General features: G+C 41.6%; 1 protein-coding gene across 1 annotated transcript in view; it reads right to left on the reverse strand.

Moving 5' to 3' along the window:
* The window catches only part of LOC145356398 (voltage-dependent T-type calcium channel subunit alpha-1G-like), a 313,384-nt gene that overhangs the window by 32,044 nt on the left and 258,832 nt on the right, over window positions 1-22,508 (reverse strand). Inside the window, exons 25-31 of the mRNA XM_080209098.1 lie at window positions 20,149-20,300; window positions 18,180-18,289; window positions 16,073-16,206; window positions 13,797-13,867; window positions 10,821-10,899; window positions 8,702-8,823; window positions 6,031-6,372 (exon numbers count right to left, since the gene is read on the reverse strand). Coding sequence (XP_080065224.1) covers window positions 6,031-6,372; window positions 8,702-8,823; window positions 10,821-10,899; window positions 13,797-13,867; window positions 16,073-16,206; window positions 18,180-18,289; window positions 20,149-20,300 — 1,010 coding nt within the window. The remainder of the gene's footprint in view (window positions 1-6,030; window positions 6,373-8,701; window positions 8,824-10,820; window positions 10,900-13,796; window positions 13,868-16,072; window positions 16,207-18,179; window positions 18,290-20,148; window positions 20,301-22,508) is intronic.

Here is a 22,508-nt window from a genome sequence, read left to right on the forward strand (position 1 = left end):
AAAACCCACAACATTCAGCTTACTAAGAACACATATTTAGTCTAGTTTCAATGTGGAACAAGTTGTTTGGACTCCTAACCATGATTATGGTTGCCGACTGCTTTCAGACAGCACTGATCCTTGTTCTGTTATGAGCACATTCTGCTATTTGACCTTTATGCCACTATTAACACCTGCTTTAGTCTTTAACACTATCATTACCACTCCCTTTGTCCAGTGTCCATGACATCTTTGTCAAATCTTTCCTGAACTCCCACCTATTGCTGACCTTCTACTTTGCTCTACCTCTTCCATATCCTCTCTTCAATAGCTCTGAAGAAGTCAGATGGACTTGAAACGTTAACTCGGTTTCTCTCTCCACAGATGCTGCCCAACCTGCTGAGATTTTTCCAGCATTTTTCTATTTTTATTTCAGATTCCCAGCATCCGCTTTTATTTTAGAGTTGTTGGTTTTCCAGGAATCTCCAGAAATTAAAAACTAATTTCCCGGATACTGCCAGCAATCCAAGGAGAAAACTCAGAAGAACTGCTAAAAATATTATCGAGTTTTTTCTGATTTTCTTTGAACACTTTCATTTATTAATTGAGGCTATTGACAGTTCAAGAATTATCCATTCAAATAAGTTCTGTTCACTTTACTCTAGTTAAGGGAATGTGTTGTGTTGTGGAAATAGATGTGTTGGGTGACCGATGTGGAACTATGGGAAAGAGGTGGTTAGAGATGAGAAATCATGTGATGAAGTTTCCAGGAATATGACCAGAGTTGGCAACTCTATCTTTGACTGGACGATATTTAAACCCAAACCCAGGTATTGGATAAGCTATTACTGTTGGGGCTTTCTTAGTTCTACTAACAGTGGTGTGGAGGAGGTGCACAGAAATAGGCCATGACTCAGATCCACAAGGGCTTGAAATATACCACCAAATTTGACTTAGTAAGGGACCTGCTGCCTGCCATTGAGCCAAAGAGATAGGGATTGGGCCTGCACTGGGGTCTTCCAAGGCTTGGAGTTTTGATTTCCCTGCATCTCTGTGAGTCCTGACAAGCCTATATGCCCAATGTGATGAGGCATACCAGTTTCTAAGCACAACTGGGTTGCATGGGGTTGCAAGGCATTAATTGTCCATTTAAGGGCCTAAATTGGGAGTGGGGCAGGAAGGCTGTCCATGGACTTTTCCTCCTCAGATTTAATTGTGGAAAAGGTGAAAAGGAGGCAGGGTCCCCAACCAGCACCTCCCATTTGATTAAATGCTTCCTCACCTCCAATCACATCTCAAGAGAGGGCATTAAATTCATCTCATAATAAGGGAGGAGCCCAAGAAGGAGCGTTAGCAAGAATGATCAAAAACTTGGCCAAAGGAGTTATAAGAAGGGTCTTAAAGGAGCTCAGTTAGAGAGATGGAGAGTTTAGGTGATTGAACTTATGGATGCCAATGGTGAAGAAAAGGAAGGAGGGGGGGGGAGATCAAAAAGCAAAGCCAAAATTTGCACTTTTATCACACCACTAATGTAAGAAAATGTCCATCTTTGTCAGAGGTATTGTGGACCTTTCTGTTTGGAGGCCCCCAGTGTCAACAGCAAGTACACCCATGCCACATGCAGCATAAAGTTCACTTCACTTTGCTTAAGCATTCAGTCCAACACACCTTTCAAAACGAGCCATTTTGTTGTCTGGGTGAACTTGCCAATTTAGTGGTGAATTTAGAGTTTTATTGTAGGCTCATGGATATTAATGGCTGCCCAAACTTAGTTCAAAATCTGCACGAATGCCAATCGTTCAGTGAACGGTTGGGGCAAAGGGGAGAGAGATATATTGGTGATTAGAGCTAGAAGAGGGGAGAATTTCGGGGTAGTGTAGTTGTTGGATAGAGGAGGTTACAGAATTAGGGATGGGTCAAGGGCATGAAGGGTTTTAACGCTGAAAGCAGAATTGTAAATTTTACGTATTAGGGGAGCCAATTGTAGTCAGGAAGGTCAGGGTTGAAGGGTGAACAGGCCTTAGTGTGGAATGGGATACAGCAACAGAGTTTTGGATGAGTTGATGTATGTAGAGCAGTTTATGGAGGATGAAAGGCTGGCTAGAAAATTATTGGAGTCTGAAGGTGACAAAAGCACAGATGATGGCATCAGCAGCAGACAAAGTGAGGTTAGAGCAGAGGCAATTGCTGAGGCAATGTGATGGAGATGGAATTACAATCTTTGTGGTGAAGAGGATTTGGGGTGGCAGGCTCAGTCAAATAAGATACTGAACTTTCCAACAACATGGCTGAACCTGAGACAGTGAGAAAGGAGTAGGATGATGTCACTGACAAAGAATACTGTGTTTGCAGCAGGAGATGAAAATAATGACCTTGGTCTTCCCACTATCTAAGCGGAAGAGGTTGCCGTTCATCCAAGTCTGGATTTCTGACCGAATTTGACAGTCTGAGATAGTGAAAAGATCGAGAGAGAGTAGCGGAGATGGATCAGCATATAAGTGGAAGCTGATCTCATGTCCGCAAGTAATTGCAGTAGGGGGAGGCAGAGAGATAAAGGTTCCAAAGTTAAATCCCTTGGGGAATTCCTCAGGTAATGTTGATGGGATGGTTAGAGAAGCCACTGCTTGACAATGATTGGTTTGGTGAAAATGGAACCAAACAAGAGCTGTTCCATTGAATTGAACAATGAATGAGAAACTTTGAAGGAAAATGCAGTTCTCTACTGTGCCAAAGGCTGTAAATTCAGAGAAAAATGAAGAAGGATAGTATCCTAATGTCACAAAGAGAGGCAGTGCACCAGGATCACAGTCACACAGGATGTAATTTGTGGCTTTGACAAGGGCCATTTCAGTGCTACGGCAGAGACAGAAATCTGATTAAAGAGATTCAGAAATATGGAGTAATGGGAAAATCATGCATGGATTTATGAGGCAACAGCACCAACAGGCCTCCTCAGACAGTATCTCTCACATTGTCAACCATTGTCATCTCGAAGGACAAGGGCAACAGATACATGGAAATTCCCTTCCAAGTCACCATCCTGACTTGGAAATAGATTGCCGTTCCTTCACTACTGATGGGTAACAATCCTGGCATTCCCACCCTAACGGCCATGGGTGCACCTAAACCAGAGGGACTGCAGCTCACCTTCTCAAGGGCAATTAGGGATGGGCAATAAATGCTGACCAAGCCAGCGACACCCACATCCCAAGAACAAACTAAAAAAAAAGTTGAAGAACATTGGAGAGGAAGTAGGATTTGGAGATGGGGCAGTAATCTACAAGGTCAGAACAGGTGATTTTACTTTTGAAGTTGGGATAATGACTTGAACGTTGAAAGGGAGAGTGAAATTATCCCTGGAGAGTTACTTGCAGAGGAGACAGGAAAGCAGGTGTGGTGGTCAGCAAAGCTCTTTACTTCTATTGAGAGAAGCACTGGGTCTTTATTACTACCTTCCAAATGACATCCCAAAGTGGTGGTAATCAGGATAGAAAAAAAGAGAAAATCCCCTGAAGACCCAGGGCCAATAATGTGTCATTTAATTCACTCATAGTCGGGAACTCACAACAGGGGAACATAATCGTTCAGTTAGAAATAAATCAGTTGAAAGTAAATTATTAAACCTTCCCTCAGGGGTTGTCAAATGCATCGTTTCAGAGGCTGATGGATGCAAAATTGATAAATGTTTTGAAATTCTCTTCATTATTTTAGGCGCCTCAGCCACTCTTTTCCTTAATTTCCTAATCCACGCCCTCGTCCAAGATATTAATCTTGGAAATTGCCATTGAATTTAAAGATAAACTATATTCTTAAAGTGAGATGGCCAAAACGGAACATCGTGCACTAATTGTGATCTGACCAGCACACTCTATGAATGAATTAGTGCTATAGTTGCATTTAACTCTTTGGGCAAACCCCACCGCCCTTCATTTTCACTGTGAGCTTACACAATAGTTTCTCATGACTATTTTACCCCAGTCCATAAATTCACTCTCAAGTGTTTTCCCATTTATATTGTGATCCCATCTGCAATCCATACTTTCAAAGTTTACACTAACTGTAGGACTGGCAGATGGGAATATGTTGAGCTACATCTGCTATCATTCTACCCACACAGTTATGTCCTTATGTTCCACTATTATCATACCTAAATCTGCCCTTTCTTGATGCATATAAAAATATTTTCTATTTAGCATGATACCATCTGCAAGTGAGTTTTGTTACATCCTGGTTTTGGCACATGGTAATGTCTTCTTTTGTTGCATTCTTTAATTCTCACTCTTTCCATTCTTGCCATTATTATTTGCCTTGAGATAAGCTTTCTTATCTTGTTTAATATTGGTTCTGATGACTCACATGCAACACAGTCGTTCTCGCTGGGATTAAAATTCTTTCACTTGTAATCCACCTGCTGACTAACAATTTCTCCCACTTGCTGGTGCTCGGAGGCCTCAGAGTGGATGGAGATTGAGCTCCTCATGAGAAAGGTTTGTAGGGATGGCAGGGAGATTTGCTAGATCACAGGGGATCTTCAAACAGGCAAACTGGATCCAGTAGGTAGGTGCAGAGGTAAACCATCTCCTCGATCCCCAAGTGCTCGCTTTGATGTTGCTGCCAGGTTTTCTGAGCGCAGAAACCCAGCCTACCAGAGTTAATGCTGAAAATTATATTTAAATTACCAACTCACCTCCTTGGGGCAGGTTGGTCACCTGCCTATCATTTCACCTCAGTTAAAGCCAGAAGTAGGCAAATTGGAGGCAGGCTTGGATTGGAAACCTGATTTTTAAGACTTTAACCCCTTACCCAACCCAAACCCACTTCATCTTGGTTAAAATTCCACTCATAATGACTTCTGATAGAAATTCAGTAAAATAACTGGAGCGCAGTGCTGAGGGAGTGAGTGCTGCACAATGAGATGTGCTGTTTTATGGGTAAATCTTTAAATTGAGGATCTATCTACTCCCTTCAGTGGATGTAAACGATCCCACGGCACTATCCAAAGAAGACCAAGGACATTCTCCTGGCTAATATTTATCGCCCAATCTAAAACAGCTTGTCTGGCTATTTCTTTGGTTGCTGTTTGTGGGATCTTGCCATGCAGTAACTGCCTGCCACATTTCCCTAGATTAAAACAGTGACTACACTTCACAAGTAGCCCTTTAGCTGGGCATCCTGAAACATGAAAAATATTTTATCAATGAAAATTTAACCTTTCTTCTGCCCTTTGGCCATTTGACTTCCCAGTGGCTTCTTAAAATGGAAGATGATGAAGACATTAACAATGAGCAAAGCACTGAAACTCCAGAACTAAAAGGGGGCATTATTAAGCAGATCTTCAAATATGAACTGACCTAAAGGCCCCATTGGATTGAATCCCACACAATATATAGTAAGGTTGCCAACTGTGATTAAATCTATTCCTGGAGGTTTCACTACATGACTTGTTCCCACACTTCAGCCATTAGTCGGTCAACACATCCATCTTTTGTGACTCTCTGCCTCTCTTACACCAATTGGAAAGCAAAAAGACTCATTACCCATTTGGATGATGTCTGACTATCAGCCAAAGAACCCCCTCCCACTCCCCACCATTTAAAATATTTATCTGGTAAAGAGATATGTTTGAAGAAAATTTTAAATAATTCCTCTTTCATACACCTATAATTTCTTTTCTCCAGGGTCGCACACAGCAGTGTCCTGGAGATCGATCTTCAATTCCTCAAGACTCCAGGCCATCCTAGCACGTTGGCAACCCTTAGACATAGGCAGGTTGATTTGTTGATTGACACATGGCTAACAGAATTAGCCTGGTTTGAATAAAACATAACAAATAAATCCTCTTATTAATATCTGACGTAAAGATGCTATTAGGTTGAGGAATAAATTAAATGGAGTCTCCTCTTGATCAATATTATTCTCTTCTTGATAACCTATTCATTTGTATCTCTTTAACTGTTGTACTGCGGTAATTAGAAATACTTTATAATGCAATGTACTTTCCATTAAATCTCTATGGATGAGAAATAGTCACCCTAACTTTCTGTTTCTTACCAGTGGTGGTTCTAAAGAAAATGGCGAATCCACTTTAATTTGGAGTGATTCGGATGGACTCCCTGGGCTGTCACCTGCATCTCCACCTTCACTGCCTCCCCAGGTCACACCTTCCACATTCCCTTGATTGATATTTAACATTTTTAATTCAAGTTCCAGTTCTGCCTCGAGTTCTGCTTCCTCTTTCGCCTCCTTGTTGCTCTCTTCCAGGTGTTTCATCAGCACCGCGATGACTACATTCACCAGCACAAACTGAGCTGTCAGCACAAACGAGACAAAGTAGATTGGGGACACCACGGTGTTATAACAGGTGCCCTCTTGGTTACAGTCTCGCAAAGTATCCTGCCAATAAGTGGATGGGAAAAGCAGTTAAAAAAAATGAAATGAGGAACAGTGCAATAAGACAATTTGATCACATGTTCAATAAGGGAAGGAGTTTTTCATTGAATTGAATTTTAATATGCTTCAGGCTATCCTGTCAGTAAATTGCTCCCTGATATACACTTGGCTCAATTAAAACATTGGGCAGGATCAGGATTCCGCACCCCCAGGATGTGATTTACAAAGGTGGCCCACCATTGGCTGGCGAAGGGATCTTCCGGTCCTGCTGCTGTCAACTGGTTTCCTGTCATCCGCACCCTCCACTACCAGTGAATCTGCAGCAGGGGATCATTGTCGATGGGACTAGAAGATTCAGCTAGAGGGAATGGCTGGAAAATCCTGCCCATCTACTTCCAATTCGATGCAGAAAATGAACTTTAAAAGTTCTATGGTGCTCCAGTTTGTAGGGGTTTAAAATTTGGGGGCACACAGCCAGAATTCACCAAGGGCCTCTTTCTGCACTGTAGGGTTCTATGACTCTACGATTGAAGGGGACTCCAGAGATGTGAAAGTATAGCTATGAGGATATATTAGGATTAATTCCACTGGAGCAGAGAAGGACAAGATGAGATTTAGTGAAGGTTATTTAAAGGATTTGAATTAAGAAAGGCTTCTGATTAGGAAGTCAGTTGAAATCAGGAATTTAAACTATTTACTAAACAAGAGGGAAGAGAGATTAGGTAATTTTCTTTGCACAACATTGTTATGAACATGGACGACATCATTTATTTTCAGAACGGTCAATGAACATTTAAAGGAAATACATGGATACGGAGGAGTGAGCGTGTCACCCCAACCCCTCACAAGGATGATATGGGAGAGAGAACAGGCCCATGAGTTTTGGATTACTCTAACCTCCTGTCTTGCAACATTTTTCACGAGAAAATTAATCTTGGGCAGTATTGCAGAATGGATTGGTGCTTGTTATAAACAATATCGCCCGTTTGGTGTTGTTCCCAAGACACCCACCCTGACAGTTTTAGACATATTTGTAACATCTCTGTGGAATTTCCAACTTGGGTGAGGGGCGGTTGAGTGGATTGATTATCTACAGTTAACCTGCTCAAAGTTTGACAAATTAGACACATAAAAGAGCAGAGACTAAAGTGTCCAAAATATGTTGGGCAGGATTTTCCGGCCCTTTCAGCTGGCACGATCTTTCCGTCCCGCAGAAGGTGACACCCTGTGACGTCTTCCCTGGTGATGGGATGGGCAAGCCATGCAAAACACTGTAGATATTGGCGGGACTGGAAAATCCCATCGGTAGCAATGACAAGTTGCCTCTGCCACCGGAAAATGCACAGCAGGAGGAGCCAAAAAAATCCCAGTCAATAATATGCCAGAGGTATAAGACAAATCATGAGAGGTGCTTGATAGTTATTAGCCAGAAGTTAAGAAAAAGACCATTAAAAGGGCAGAAAGAAAAGCAACTGCAGACAATCCATGTCTTTAAGAGCTGCTGATCTCCAATATTTTCCAGTTCTGGTGAAAGATTATCAACCTGAAACACTCACTCTAGTCATTACTTTTTCCACAGTTGCTGCCTAATCTGCTGAGTGTTCCCAATATTTTCACCAAAACAGACGATTTGGATATTTGTCTCCTTGTTGCTTGTGGTTCCTTGTGTATGAATCAGCAGCTGGATTAGGTTAAAAAACAATAGGGACTTTGCTTCAAAACTAATTAATGTTAAAAGATGTGTCAGTTAGGTTGATTGGCCATGCTAAACTCCCCCTTAGTGTCTGCGTGGGTTTCCTCTGGATGCTCTGGTTTCCTTTCACACTCCAAAGGTGTGCATGTCAGGTGGATTGTCCATGCTAAATTGCCTCTTGTTGTCAGGGGAATTAGCAGGGTAAATACGTGGGATTATGAGGATAGGGCCTGGGTGGAATTGTGGTTGGTGCAGATTTGATGGGCTAAATGGCCTCCTTCTGCACTGTAGGGATTCTATGATTCTATAATAATTGTTGCAAGTATTGGGAAACATTCTGAGGACTTGAAAAGTGCCACGAGAATATTGGTTATGTTTCCTTCCTTATAGATGGAAAGAAAATAGAAAAATTGCCAGCATGTGATATTAAATTTGACTTTCACCAGAGAATGGTGTCAGATCTTATTTGCTGAATTAGAGCCTTGTGTTTTTGAGTGAAAGCTTCTGTAGTGGAGAACAAAGGTTGTCAAAAACTTGCTTTGAAATGTGTCAGGCAGCCAATATCCATTTGATACACCAGGAGAGGAAGCGTTTCCCTAGGGAAAAGTAGGGAACGTTGCAAAAGGAGAAAAAGCTCACCTTCATTATCCCATTCCAGTTGTCTCCAGTTGACACTCGGAACAAGGTGAGGAAAGCCATCCCAAAGTTCCTGAATGTGGCATGTCGCCCCAACCCCTCACAAGGATGATAGTCATCACATTCTACATTTAAAATATTAAAACAAAAACATACATTTAAACAAAAATACCCCAAGTACATCGGGGACAAATATGAGTTACATGGTAACTGTGTGAGGAATATTTCTGAAGGACCTTCCTTTTGAATTAGAACCTCAATCAATGTTAATCAAAGGAACAAGAGTAGGCTGTTCGATCCCTCAGACATGTTCCACCATCCAATTAAATCATGGCTGATCTGTATCTTAACTCTATTTACCCATTTTGCTCCGATATCTCATAACATCCTTGCTAACAAAAACGTACCAATTCATTTTGAAATTTTCAATCGAGTCCCAGCCATAACCGCTATTTAAGGGAGATATTTCTAGGTTTTCATGGTCCTTTGTGCAAAGAAATGCTTCTTGACATCATCATGGAATGGTCTATCTCTACTTTTAAGGTTATGCTCTCTTTGTTATGAACCCCCTCCACTTGAGGAAATAGTTTTTCATCCTTTAATCACCTGGAACACTTTATTGAGTCATCTTTTATACTCAATATACTCAATGAGTATATGGCCTGGATTTTATCATCATCAGCAAAGCAATTGGGTTCTCCCCTCTGACCTCAAAGATCTAGTGATCCTGGTGTTGTGATATTCCCCTAATTCGACAGCAGTTTAAATCTGGTGTCAAGTCAAGCAGCTATCATAGCTTATAGCAACAGTGACGGCAGCGAGATAGTAGGGAACCAAACACATTGAAGTATTTACAGATGGCAAACCAGGAAGTTAAAAGCACTTAATATCCTTCACTTTTAATTAGATTTTCAGATAGTGAACTAATGATTATGATTGGATTAATATAGATGGTAAAATGATGGTAAACAAACCTCAAAAAGATTTTTTTTCATCATATGTGGAGAAATTTTACATTTCACAAATATAAAATAAGACTTTTAGGATCACTGAAGGTGTTTAGCAGTAATTGTAAAGTTAGTTCAGTTTTAAAATCAGTTACACTTTATTCACCAACTTTTCCAAGGAATTTTACGGTGAGGCTAATAGCACGAGTGTGAAAGTTTTGGTCAATTCAATTGATTTCTATGAAATGCTGCCTGGGATGGTGGTGAGGGCTGTCTGGGATGATGGTGACGGGTGCCTAGGATGGTGGTGAGGGCTGTCTGGGATGGTGGTGAGGGGTGCCTGGGAAAATGGTGAGGGGTGTCTGGGATGGTGATGAGATGTGTTAGGGTGGTGGTGAGGGTGTCTGGGATATTGGTGAGGGTACCTGGGATGATGGTGACAACATAAGAACATAAGAAATAGGAGCAGGAATAGGCCACCTAGCCCCGCGAGCCTGCCCCACCATTCAATAAGATCATGGCTGATCTGATAGTGGTTCAATTCCACTTACCCGCCTGCTCCCCATAACCATTAATTCCCTTATTGAACAAAAATCTAACTGTTACTTAAACACATTTAATGAGGTTGCCTCCACTGCTTCAATGGGCAGAGAATTCCAAAGATTCACAACCCTCTGGGAGAAGAAGTTCCTCCTCAACTCTGTTCTAAATTGACTCCCCCTTATTTTGAGGCTGTGTCCTCTAGTTCTTGTTTCCTTTCTAAGTAGAAAGAATCTCTCTGCTTCTACCCTGCCTAGCCCCTTCATTATCTTATATGTCTCTATAAGATCTCCCCTCAGCCTTCTAAACTCCAATGAGTACAGGCCCAGTCTACTCAATCTCTTCTCATAAGCTAACCCCCTCATCTCCGGTATCAACCTGCTGAACCTTCTCTGCACTCCCTCCAAAGCCAATATATCCTTTCACAAATAAGGGGACCAAAATTGCACACAGTACTCTAGTTGCGGTCTCACCAGATCTTGTACAATTGCAGTAAGACCTCCCTGCTTTTATAATCCATCCTTCTCGCAATAAAGGCTAACATTTCATTTGCCTTCTTGATCTACAGATGGGCATTAATTAGTACAAAAGAATATTAGTTCAAGGTAAATATATTTGTGTTTGCAATATCTTACCCAAGTCCCCAAAAAGTTCAACTCCAAGGGCTGCAAATATGAAAAACAGCAGCATGAACAACAGTCCGAGATTCCCGACCTGCCGGAGAGATAAAGACCATGAAGGATTTTTCTATTGGCGAAAATGCAGAACTCACACATTGGGTAGCTTAAAATAGCTGTCTCATCCTCTGTCTTCTGATCATTAACCTCGGATCATTCAAATGCAAGTACATTTTTTAGTTTGATTGATGCTGGAAGCTTCTCCTCTGAATAACTTTCAACTGGCATCTCAGAGAAATTTCCAGAATCAATTATGGTAGTTACGCTTTAATTATGGAGGGTTCAAATTGAAATTGTGGACTAGAAATTTCTGATTGGAATATCAGCATTAGCTTATTACAAACTCTTTATTGTGACCTTATGTTTTCACTTCAAAGGTGGCATTAACCTGTTTAAAACAGCAGAAGATGGTCACATGAATAGTTAATAGTTCAGAGGCAAACATCACAAATGGTAATCTGTAAGTTCATATTTATTACAGCATGAAATAAATATTTCATTTAGCTGTCAAACAATGAGAGGATTAATAAACAGGCACATCAAATATTTTTGCAGTAACACAAACTCGATTGCTTGATAGCTTCATCAGGGTTGAGGTTATGGAGAAAGGAGACAGATGAAATGTTTTTGAGATACAATGTTAGAACCAGTCTTGTCTGCTCTCTGAGATAAATGTAAAATATTACATGGCACTATTCACCCTGGTGCACTGGCCAACATTCATCTCCCAATCAACATCACAAAAGCAGATTATCTGCTCACAGTGCCATTTATGGAAGCTTGATATGCTTCAACTGGCTGTTATGTCACCTACATTATAACAGTGACCATACTTCAAAAAGTAATTCAGGAGCTGTGAGGTGCTTCAGGACATTGAAGTTGGGAAAGGCGCTATATAAATGAAAGTTATTTCCTCCCTTGTTCACAACTAAGAGACACAAACGAGTGTCATGCAGAATGCCATTGAGACAGGAAACTGGAGGAGTTCAGATGTCAAGGACTACTGTCTAGGTGGAGTTAAGCCAGTGGTTTAAAAACCAATATATTGTAATCCTGGGCAGAATTTTATGTAAGCAATGGGGGCAGAGCAAATGTCCATTTCTGAATGAATCTGAGTGACAGCAGACCAATTAGCACAACGAATCACTTGAGGGAAAGGGACATGCGGAATCAGATGTTAAAGCTATGAAATTGCTTCTGACTTCTCAGTTTCATGCAGCTCTTTGCAAATGAGGTTATTTTATTGACGTAATTCCCATTGACTTGTGCTCCATTCATGGCCACAAGCCAAAATGCAAATCTCATACCTTTCAATGCTTCTATTTTTTTTTAAACTGGAGAACATTTGAAAAAAAACATCTAATTATAGGATGATTACACGACTCTTCTGAAAGCACTGCAAATTTTCAGACTGTCATTTTCATGAACTCCCAGACCTGTGAAACTAGATTGATTGAGTACTGTTCTTTCATGCCTAGCACTTGGACCCAGCCAGAGAGGGCTGGCGGAGGTGTCACATTCCATTAGGGAACTTTCAGGAACTGAGTTTCAATTTGACCCTCCAACAGAATTAAAGTTGGTGTCTCTCCCCTGACTATTGAAAGCCGAAAGCAAAATGAGTTGAGGCCTCAATCTGTCTTGTGGCGTCTGTGACTCCTGCACTGATGTGACAGTCGAGCAAGTGTTAGGATGGCTGGTGTGAGAAAAGGAATCACTCATGCTGTGACCATTAACTTTCTCTTCTGGGGAATTCAGATCCCCTGCTACAACTATCAGCCCAGAGAGAGCGCAGAATTGCAGCACAAACCTGTGACAGCAGGCGCAGCAATAATCCAAAGAATAATTTGCAAAATGTGCAGGTCTTGGCAAAGGGAGAAGGGGTGAGACTTTCAAGGCAGACCTGAAACAGGTGTCCTGACTCTGTGCACTCCACCCGTTTTGGCCTCAGCGTGCCTGTATTGAATGAGTGTTGAGAGTTTGGTCCCCCATAGCCCCTCATGTCCTCCATGCCAACCTTTACCCCTCTGCCCAGCCCACATGGTGCCTAGATAGGGTGAAATAGATAGTGTATTTCTTAAAAAAAACACTCCAGACATCTTTTTCAAAGCTTTAAAGGGCAGGCATTTTAAACACCTTGACATCTTGATGGACACTTTTGACAACTGCTTTTGATAGTTCCTTTTGAGATTTTTCACAGCTCCAATAAGCTTGACAGCTAATGCATTTATGCACCTTTTGTATACATTCTTGTCTACTTTTAACAATCCTAAAGGGTACCTTACCTCTTCCAAATGGCACTTGACCTCTTCCAATGGGCACCTGACTTCCCCCAAGGAATATGGGACCAGGTTCAAAGGAATATCCTATTTTTCCATAAGGATACCTCACCTGTCCAAAGGACTCCACAAAGTTCAAGCCTACTCCGACTAGGTCATATCTGTGCACCTCATGTTTCACTCACTTGGGTCACCAAGTGCGGCATTAGTGGAGGCAACTGCTGATTTATGTGAGCAGCTGCCTCTGCAAAATGCACATGTGCAAATCCCGGCATGGCTCCATCCCCTCCCCTGCAAAAATGGCATTAGGGGCAGGACTTGCAATTTTTGGCCAATGTCACATTTTCACTACACTGGAGCATTGCAGTCTTGCAATACTCTGTCATTGCACAAGTTCAGGCATCAGTTTTAAGCATCATTGTTGAGCTTCAAAGTGATGAGGAAATGGCCTGGGACGTAGTGCTGTACTGATATGACAGCTCCCATGAAGACCTTAGTTTCCCTTGGGATTGTTACAATGCTGTGGTGTTGTATTCAACAGCTTCTCACACCAGGACATAATATAAGACAAGCAATGGATACAAGCGTAGTGAGCTACCAGAGCTATAAAACAGATTTGCCATCCTATGATATTGTGAATTTACAGCAATGCGCTTACCTGTGGTAGAGCCTGGATTACGGTGTTCAGTAAGGCTCTCATCCCCACTGCCATCTTCAAGAGCTTCAGAACTTTTGGGAACATAAGTAAAGGTTATAAATGCTGCAGATCTGATAATGTCACAGATGTTTCCCAATCACTTGTCCTTGTGTTGCTAAGTAACACAATTCATCGCCTAACAATGTTCTGTTTTAAATAATTCAGTTAATAAATCTTATTTGAATGAAATGCTAAAATTCCCTTATAAAGTTAATGATATCCTTCTGCCAATCAAGACAAAACAGTTGCTCCTCAAACCCATCTGGTGCTGACCTGATAAGGAACTCTGCTCCCACCTGATTTTTACCCAGTGTTTACTGTTGTTCAAAATTAACAGGCAGAACTAGGACGAGTACAGAAAGTCCAGAGGGGAAGCGATAAAGGAAATAAAGAGGCAAAGAACACGCATGAGAAGAGACTGGCAGCCAATGTAAAAGTGAACCCAAAAATCTTCTAGGAACACTCTAATAATAAGCAGATAGTAAGAGGAGGGGTGGCCAGTAAGCCTCAAAATAAGGGAGAGCAGATTTAGGACTGAGTTGAGGAGGAACTTCTTCATCCAAAGGGTTGTGAATCTGTGGAATTCTCTCCCCAGTGAAGCAGTTGAAGCTACTTCATTCAACGTTTTTAAGGCAAGGATAGATACATTTTTGAATATAAAAGAATTAAGGGTTATGGTGAGCAGTGGGTAAGTGGAGCTGAGTCCACAAAAAGATCAGCCATGATCTTATTGATTGGTGGAGCAGGCTTGAAGGGCCAAATGGCCTACTCCTGCTCCTAGTCCTTATGTTCAATTAGGGACGAAGAAGGGGATCTGCACATGATGACAAAGGGCATTGTTGGGGTACAAAATGGGTATTTTGCATCTGTCTTTATTAAGGAAGAAGATGCTGCTAAGCTTATAGTGAAAGAGGAGGTAGTTGAAATACTGGATGGTCTAAACATATATAAAGAGGAGGTATTCGAAAGTATGAGTTGCCAGGGCTGACTGGAATGCATCCAAAGAGGCATCCATACAGACCCCAGAGATAAGAAGGTTTTTCCTTCTGTTGCCCATTCACTTTTGTCAGAATAATGATTTCTCCTTCAAAGCTTAAATCTAGATAGCACAAGGAATGGTGGGAGGTGGTGGTGGTGGGAGGGGGTAGGGGAAGGTGGGGGTGGGTTGATTTTGAGCTGTGACAAGTGTTCCAGAGTGTTTCCTTTCTTTTTTAGAATCACAGAGATATTTTGACCAGGTACTGTCGGTGGAGAGAAGGCTGCCGAGCAGATGATGGTCGCTGATTCTTCTAACTCTAACCTCTAAGCATGATTCCTGCATTGACAGTGGGACTGATGGGAATCTTGGTAACCCCACTGTCTCCACCGATCATACATCAGTGGTGTACCTGCAGTACAACAGATCCAAATGGCTGTAGATTGAGAGAGCGATGATTACTGTTTGGAGAGTGGATAACCAGCGCATGATCAATAATTGATTCATATTTTTTGCCCGGTATCTCTTAGGTCACAGGGGCTTCAAAATACTGCTGAGCCTAGAGGAGGGATTCTCAACAGAGCCAAGCCAGGTGGCCAAGAGTTAAGGGACTCTAGCCCTGGAATTTAGAAGAGTAAGGGTGGCGAGAAAGGAGTAGAGCAAGGTCCCATCCTGCAATACAATTCCTGGGGGATAGGACTGAATAGGTGGACCATAATTTGTAGTAATAATATCTGGTGGGCCTATAGGGTATTGTGATATAGTTCGAACTGAATAACTCAAAAGGCTCTGGTATCATGATGAAGTAACCAACGCTGGCAGAGAGAGTGTCACTGGACTATTGGATCAAGTGGGGCATCATTGTATTGCCTGACCCTGATCTCAGATCATACAACATAAAAGGAGACCATTTGGCCCATCATGTTTAGGCTGGTTCTATGAAAGAGCCATCCAATTAGTTCCACACCCTATTTCCTTGGAGCCTTGCAATTTGTGTTCCTTCATGTATTCGCCCAATTCCCTTTTAAAAGTTACTATTGGATCTGCCTCCACCATCCTTTTGGCAGAGCTTTCCAGATTCCAACAACTCAAAGCGTAAAAATAAAATCCTCACTTCCTTACTGGTTCTCAGTTCACCTAATGTCAAAAAATATACATACAATCTATCAGCTAGGAGTAACTCCATGAAGAGATGTGAATTCTTAGTTTTAAGAGGAGTTTACACAAACTACAGCGAATAATAAGGTCCAGCTTTACTCACCTCTAGCAATCCGGAGGACTCTCATAATTCTAATGATTGTGGGGTTGATTGGCAAGGAAGCGTTCACCTCAATCTCCTCAAGGGTGATCCCCATAATGGACAGCAGTACAATAGCTAGATCCAACTGGTTCCATCTGAAGTTAAACCACAAAGGAGTTATCACAAGCAACTTTCAAAACTTAGCAGCTGGGCCAAAACTAACATGTGTTTGAAACCTAGGGAGCTGCAGGTAAACCCGAGGGCCCATCAAAGTTCTGTTTCATTTTATTTTGGGAATTTAAATTAGATTAAAGCCTTGTGTTGTTTCTGATGCTGATAATGCATTATGGTACCGGGCACCTAGAGGCTTGACTTCCCTGGTGAATATAATCTGTAATCAACAAAATATTAAAGAGAACATGAATTTCCTCAGCTGTTGTAGATTGCAGATCTCCCAGATAGCATACTGAGGGGAGAATTTTCCAATCTTAGCAACATTGCATTGAGAGATAACACAATTTTATTTCATCGATAGTAATTTCAAATGTTTTCTGATTTCCACATGCAAGATTAAATTGATCACTGTGTATAATGCAGGGGATTTGACAAAAATAACATGACATTGATAGGTCTGATGTTTTAGACAGTCTGGTGTTATTGCATAGACAAAGGTTATACAGTGCCTTGCAACTCACACAGTTAAATTCTCTTCTGGAAGATTTCAAGCAAGTATGGTATGAGGAAACTGAATTTCAATTTCCATTGAATGAATATACGTAAGATCAATGTCCTGATACGGTAATTGTCCTTTTAAGGGTAACACAGCAGAAAAGAGGTCACCTAGTTTTGGTCCCAATGGGGACTCAAGTGTGGGTAATTATCCCAGGGGCGGAGTCCTCTTCAGCAAGAGACATGTAGAGACTGGCTGTGGTCATGTGGCTGCTAACTATTCTCATTAATAAACCTTTAACCTTTTGGGTTCATTAATTGAGTCTCCGAAAGTGCATCTTTACACAAGGTTTTTTTTGACATTATGTGCCCTTTGATACTAGCAGAATTACACCAGAGTGAAGCTATAACATCAGCAATGCCAAACCTTTAAATGCAGCTTTGAAACTGGCAGGCTTGTGTCAGGTTGATCTTAACTTTTGGAGCAGTGGTGTGTACCAGCAAACCCACCCATTTCTGCAGCAAAGGGGCTGGAGGGATTCTGAGGTCCAATGAAACCTCTGTTGAGTAGAGCTGGCGGGTTGGCTCGCCCCTATCAGGCAGCTGTCTCTGGGTTCAGGCTTGGCATGGATATCATGTGGCTTCAGCTGCTAACAAGTTCAGGAACGGATGAGGACTGGGGCCATGATCATGGAGACAAATCTGTCTGTGTCTGGGGTGCTGGTGGAGCCTTGTCTTCCTTCTGACCCCACCAAATAATTGAAAGGATACCTTTTTTTAGCACCTCTTTCATTCTCTTGCCAGTTCTGGCCATAGGTCCCAAATTTGCTGATTAAAAGGGGACCCACTGAAACAGGTTGGTGTTTTTGGCCAACAGTCAGCCTTTGTAAGAGCTACAGAGAACAGAGTTTTGTGTTAACAAGTGCTCAGTCTGTCAGCCCCATTTTGAAGTCTTAGTCACCCCATTAACTCTTTGGGAAGTTAAACCGCTCCTTACTTGACCCCATGATGATGTGGAACCTGAATGGTAAATGACAAATACATGCAACTTGTTATTGTTCCATGCAACAGATTTTCTTGTAAGCCAATAGATAGAGTATCTGCTGCAAAGCATGCGTCTGCACTGCTTCCACTCTGTGCCAGAGAATAGTTGGGACAATTATCGTAGAATCCCTACAGTGCAGAAAGAAGCTTTTCAGCCCTTCGAGTCTGCACCGACTCTCCGACAGACAGGGTGACATTAATGTTACAGCAGAAAAAATGCTGACTGTGAGATTATAGCATCTCTGGGCAATGAAAATACCTTTCTGCGACGGCTGCTCCAATTAAACAGAGTATAAAAGATAAAAAGGTTCAATCCACCTAACTCTCCTCTGTGCCAACAAAGCTAAATAAGTCATACAATAAAACGAGCAATGATCCAACACTTAACAGCTTAATTGTTGCTGCGGTATTTTACCTATCCTTGAAGAATCGGCGAAAACCAAAGGCAATTAGTTTGAAAACAGACTCCAGGACAAAGATAATCGTGAAGATGTAGTTACAGATCTTCAGGGCCTCATCGAGAACCTGAGAACATTAGAGATTAAGATTGAAGGTAAAACATTAAATTAGAACAATTGCAAATTTGTCCTTTTGTGGGTACCAATTTATATTTGACATAGAATGAAATAGCACTGAGGGGAGGTCATTTGACTTCTTGAGTCTGTCCGGGCTCTTTGGCAGAACTGTCCAGTGAATCCTACTCTCTTGCTTGTCCCCATAGCCTTGTAATATTTTCTATTTCTGGTTACTGTTTGGAAAATTACTACTGAATCTGCTTGGTATTATGACATGTTGATTTATTTTGTTCCGGAATTCTATGACTTCTTAACCTTTACTACTGTTCCCTTGAATTTACAGTTGGGAGTATTCACATTTTAATCTAATAATTAAACAACATATCATGTTATTTACCAAGATATATTCATTAGCATTAGCCTCACACCCTTCGGTCAGCTGTGGTTCACTGCAAGCACTCTTGCCTCCAAGTTAGAAAGGGGAATTCCTAATGTGTGGAGGGGCGAGAGGGTGGCAAAGCCCATTAAGCGGCAGCACAGTGGTTAGCACTGCTGCCTCACAGCGTCAGGGACCCGGATTCGATTCCCGGTTTGGGTCATTGTCTGTGGAGTTTGTACATTCTCCCTGTGTCTGCGTGGGTTTCCTCTGGGTGCTCTGGTTTCCTTCCACAGTCCAAAGATGTGCGAGTTAGGTGGATTGGCCATGCTAAATTTCCCCTTAATGTCAGGGTGACTAGTTAGGGTGATTGCATGGGGTTATAGGGATAGGGCCTGGATGGGATTGTGGTTGGTGCAGACTTGATGAGCTGAATGGCTTCCTTCTGCACTGAAGGATTCTATGTCTAAGTGTAATGAAATTAGGTTCTTAACCTTCCTGGGAGAGATTCTCATTTTCTGAGTCTCTCAATATTTTGTGCTCACATTGCCATTTACACTCGCAGTGAACACGGGCTCAAAATCCTGGCAAATCTTTTTTTATATATGAATGGAGGTTTGGGACTTTAAAAGTTAATTCACAGAAATCCTGTCTTTTCCTGATTATTTCTAATATAGGGAAATGGAGGAGCTACTGTGATACCAAGGAGATTATGAAACTTTTGAAAGTGCAACTTGGACGAGTGGGAAGCTGGAGTTGTTAAAATATCTCTTGATTACTGCAAGAATATTAATTCAGATGAGAGCTGGTGTTGGGTGTCAAGAAGTGTGCTTCAGGGTGAGCGTGGGTGGAGGGGGTGCTTGACAAAGATGCCAAAAATGGTGTTTACAAAAGTTGCCAATTTCATATGAAACAGGTGTCAGTTTAGAGTCTTACCGCTTCAATAGCTTCCTCCAGAATAATTTCTACTATTTACATAGGAATCCTGTTAGTTTACTCTGACAGTGGCCAAGAGTTGAAATTGTGTTGCTTGCTGACAAGAGAGATGTCACTGTAGTTGTTCAATAAATGTAGTATACTATTTTCTTCAGTTTTCCAATCAGCCAAATCTTATATGCTCAGCACTGTGCTGTGAATGCGAGTGTCCAGCACTGAGCAACAAACTTTAACACACATATTATTGGTTACCCTGCCAAAGGTATACAGCAGCAATGCTGTATACCAATATTTTGTTCCACAAATGCATCCAGCAGGCTTGAAAGCATTTACCAATAGACATCATTAAGCAAGCAACAACATCAGCAGGACTTCTCATGCCCTTCAATCCTGAACATGTTCTGACGTACGAGATGAGTTGTTGGCTCTTAGTCACATCGCCTGCCAACTCTTACTCAAATGCAGTTAGCGTTAGGAAACTGGAGGTGGTCAGCTTTAGAACTGTGACCAATGCCATTTTCCTGTTTCTAGTTTGATTACAAAATAACCATCCTTACCTTTGGCTGCTGATAATGTTCCATTGCCATGGTGATTACATTCAGCCCAATCACTACAGTGATGAACAAATCCAAGTAATGGCTCGTGCACATTTTGTGGATGAAAAGCCGAGCAGGAGAATAGTCAGAGTAATAAGGTTTACACTGTGCTTCTAAATGGGGGCAAGACATTAAACAAAAATCATTTAGATTTCAAAACCATGACGTATTCTTCTAGTTGTTACTTAGCCATGCATAATTGAGCAAATCTCCTGCCAGAGTAACTCCAGTGTTTATTCAGTGTCAAAAGCAGTCTACAAGAAAAACAGAAGGGCATCCACTTCTAGTGGCTCAGATCTACAAAGCACATCACAGGAATCCAATAAGGTCTGTTGGTGATCAGTGGTGATGAGCTCTGGGAGGATTAGCTTCTTTGCATACGTGACCATGAGTCAGTGACACAAAATGCCCTGAATTAGTCTCCCTCCCTCAGCTTTCAAAAACTTTGGATCTAATATCTTAAGGGGCTGATAACTTGAAGAAGGTGCCTAGCTCCATCCACGAATCATGACTTGAAGTCACAAGAAAAACCAATGTCTTACATTTCCTTGAACTCAGTTGATTAAGATTAAGGGCTTATAACTCAGATTCTCAGAAGTTATGTCACTTGAGCATTCTGTGCACCTTCTTTTAATCACAGTCATCAGAAAATGATGCAGTCATAGACTGTAGTGTAATCGACCAAATTTAAAACAGGACACAAATGTATGAGTCTAAAACCGTTAATTTTGGATTGGGCACCTTGCTTCTGTGATGTGCTTGGTGGAAATAAAACCTTTTCTCACTGGTACAGATCACAAGACTTAAATCAATGGCAGTTTTCTTCTATTTGTGTATACTCTTTAATTGATTAGCTCAATATTTAAAAAAGAAATTGCTCTTCTGCAAAATTCTTGCAAGTTCCACACTGGGTAATGTTGACAGGGTTGTTCTTTTGACACTGAATGCCTGAAGTGATAATCATGAGTAATGTGCAGGTATAATTAGTCTCCAAAGAGACTTGACTACATACAGCCTGTTGCTTTGTGAAACTCTTAACACTTTAGCAGCAGCACTGTAATTCAGTTAGTTGTGTTTTACAAGGACTGCTCAATACAATCATGGGCAAGTGTACAGAAAGAGTAACTTGGAAAGATGAATTGTCACCAAATGTCCCTCTGAAGTTATAGTGAATGTATCTTGATATACTATCTTATTACCATTTTGTTTCCTTCTTTTCCCCCATAAACATAAATTGTTTGAATTCACCTCCCATTTAATCTTCCTTTCCAGTTTAAGAGCTACCCCTCGAGAAAAGATGGATGTAACTTAAAGTTCACTCATGACCTAGTGTGATGGCACAGGCTCAAGGGGCTGAATGGCCTACTCCAATTCCTATATTCTTAGCACTTTTAACATTTTTCTTAGTCAGCAGAATGGGGATGACACAGCCTGATTTATCCCTCGATACCACTAATGCTGCCAGATCTGGTTGGACCACTATTGGGTCCTGCTATCCTCTGCTAAAACTGCTTCAATATTCAAGGCTCATCCTGAAATGTAAAGATAACCCTCGGGTTCTCTTCTACACCATAAACCATCTTCATAAACCCCTCTTCCCCGGGGTCTTCCATTCCCACCTCCAACAACAACTGTGAGGAGCTCATATACTTCTTTGTGAGCTGCCTTTACCCCTTCCCTTAGTTCACCTGCTTTGGCATTGAACTCAGTTTTCTCTAGGATCTTTCCTTTGTCCCCTCTCTGGGCTGAGCTTGTCCATGATACCATCAATCCTCCTCCCACTGCTGACCACCCAACTTTCCTTCCTGGTTCCTATGTCAGCTGGTATTGTTAATGGCTTCCTCTCTTTGGGTTTCAACCACACCTCCTCAAAAGAAACACGCTTGGCCCCTGTGTCCTGCCTCACATCCAACCACCTTTTCCTCTCCATAGTCCCTCAATTTGTTGACTCCTCCCATACTTATCTTCCACACAACTCCATTGCTTGAATTTCTCTGATGAGATTTCCAATCCTGCCATGGTATTGAAACAGTTTATATGATGGTAGTAAATTATTCCTTCTTAACCTTCCAGACCTATCTGTGGCCTTTGACATTGTTCACCTCAATATCCTCCGCCAACACCTCGCCACTGTTGTCTGGCTGGGTGGAGCTGCTCTACCTGGTTCCATTCTTATCTATCTAATCACAACCAGAGCATCACTTGCAATGGCTTCTCTTCCCGCTCCTGCACAATTACATCGGGATCAGTCCTCGGACCCTGATATCATTTGAATGTCAATTTCCATTGGTCTGCTGATGCCATGTAGCTCTACCTCACCA

This window comes from Carcharhinus amblyrhynchos, chromosome 21, assembly GCF_965287045.1.
Source record: "Carcharhinus amblyrhynchos chromosome 21, sCarAmb.v2.hapA, whole genome shotgun sequence".
Taxonomy (NCBI): domain Eukaryota; kingdom Metazoa; phylum Chordata; class Chondrichthyes; order Carcharhiniformes; family Carcharhinidae; genus Carcharhinus; species Carcharhinus amblyrhynchos.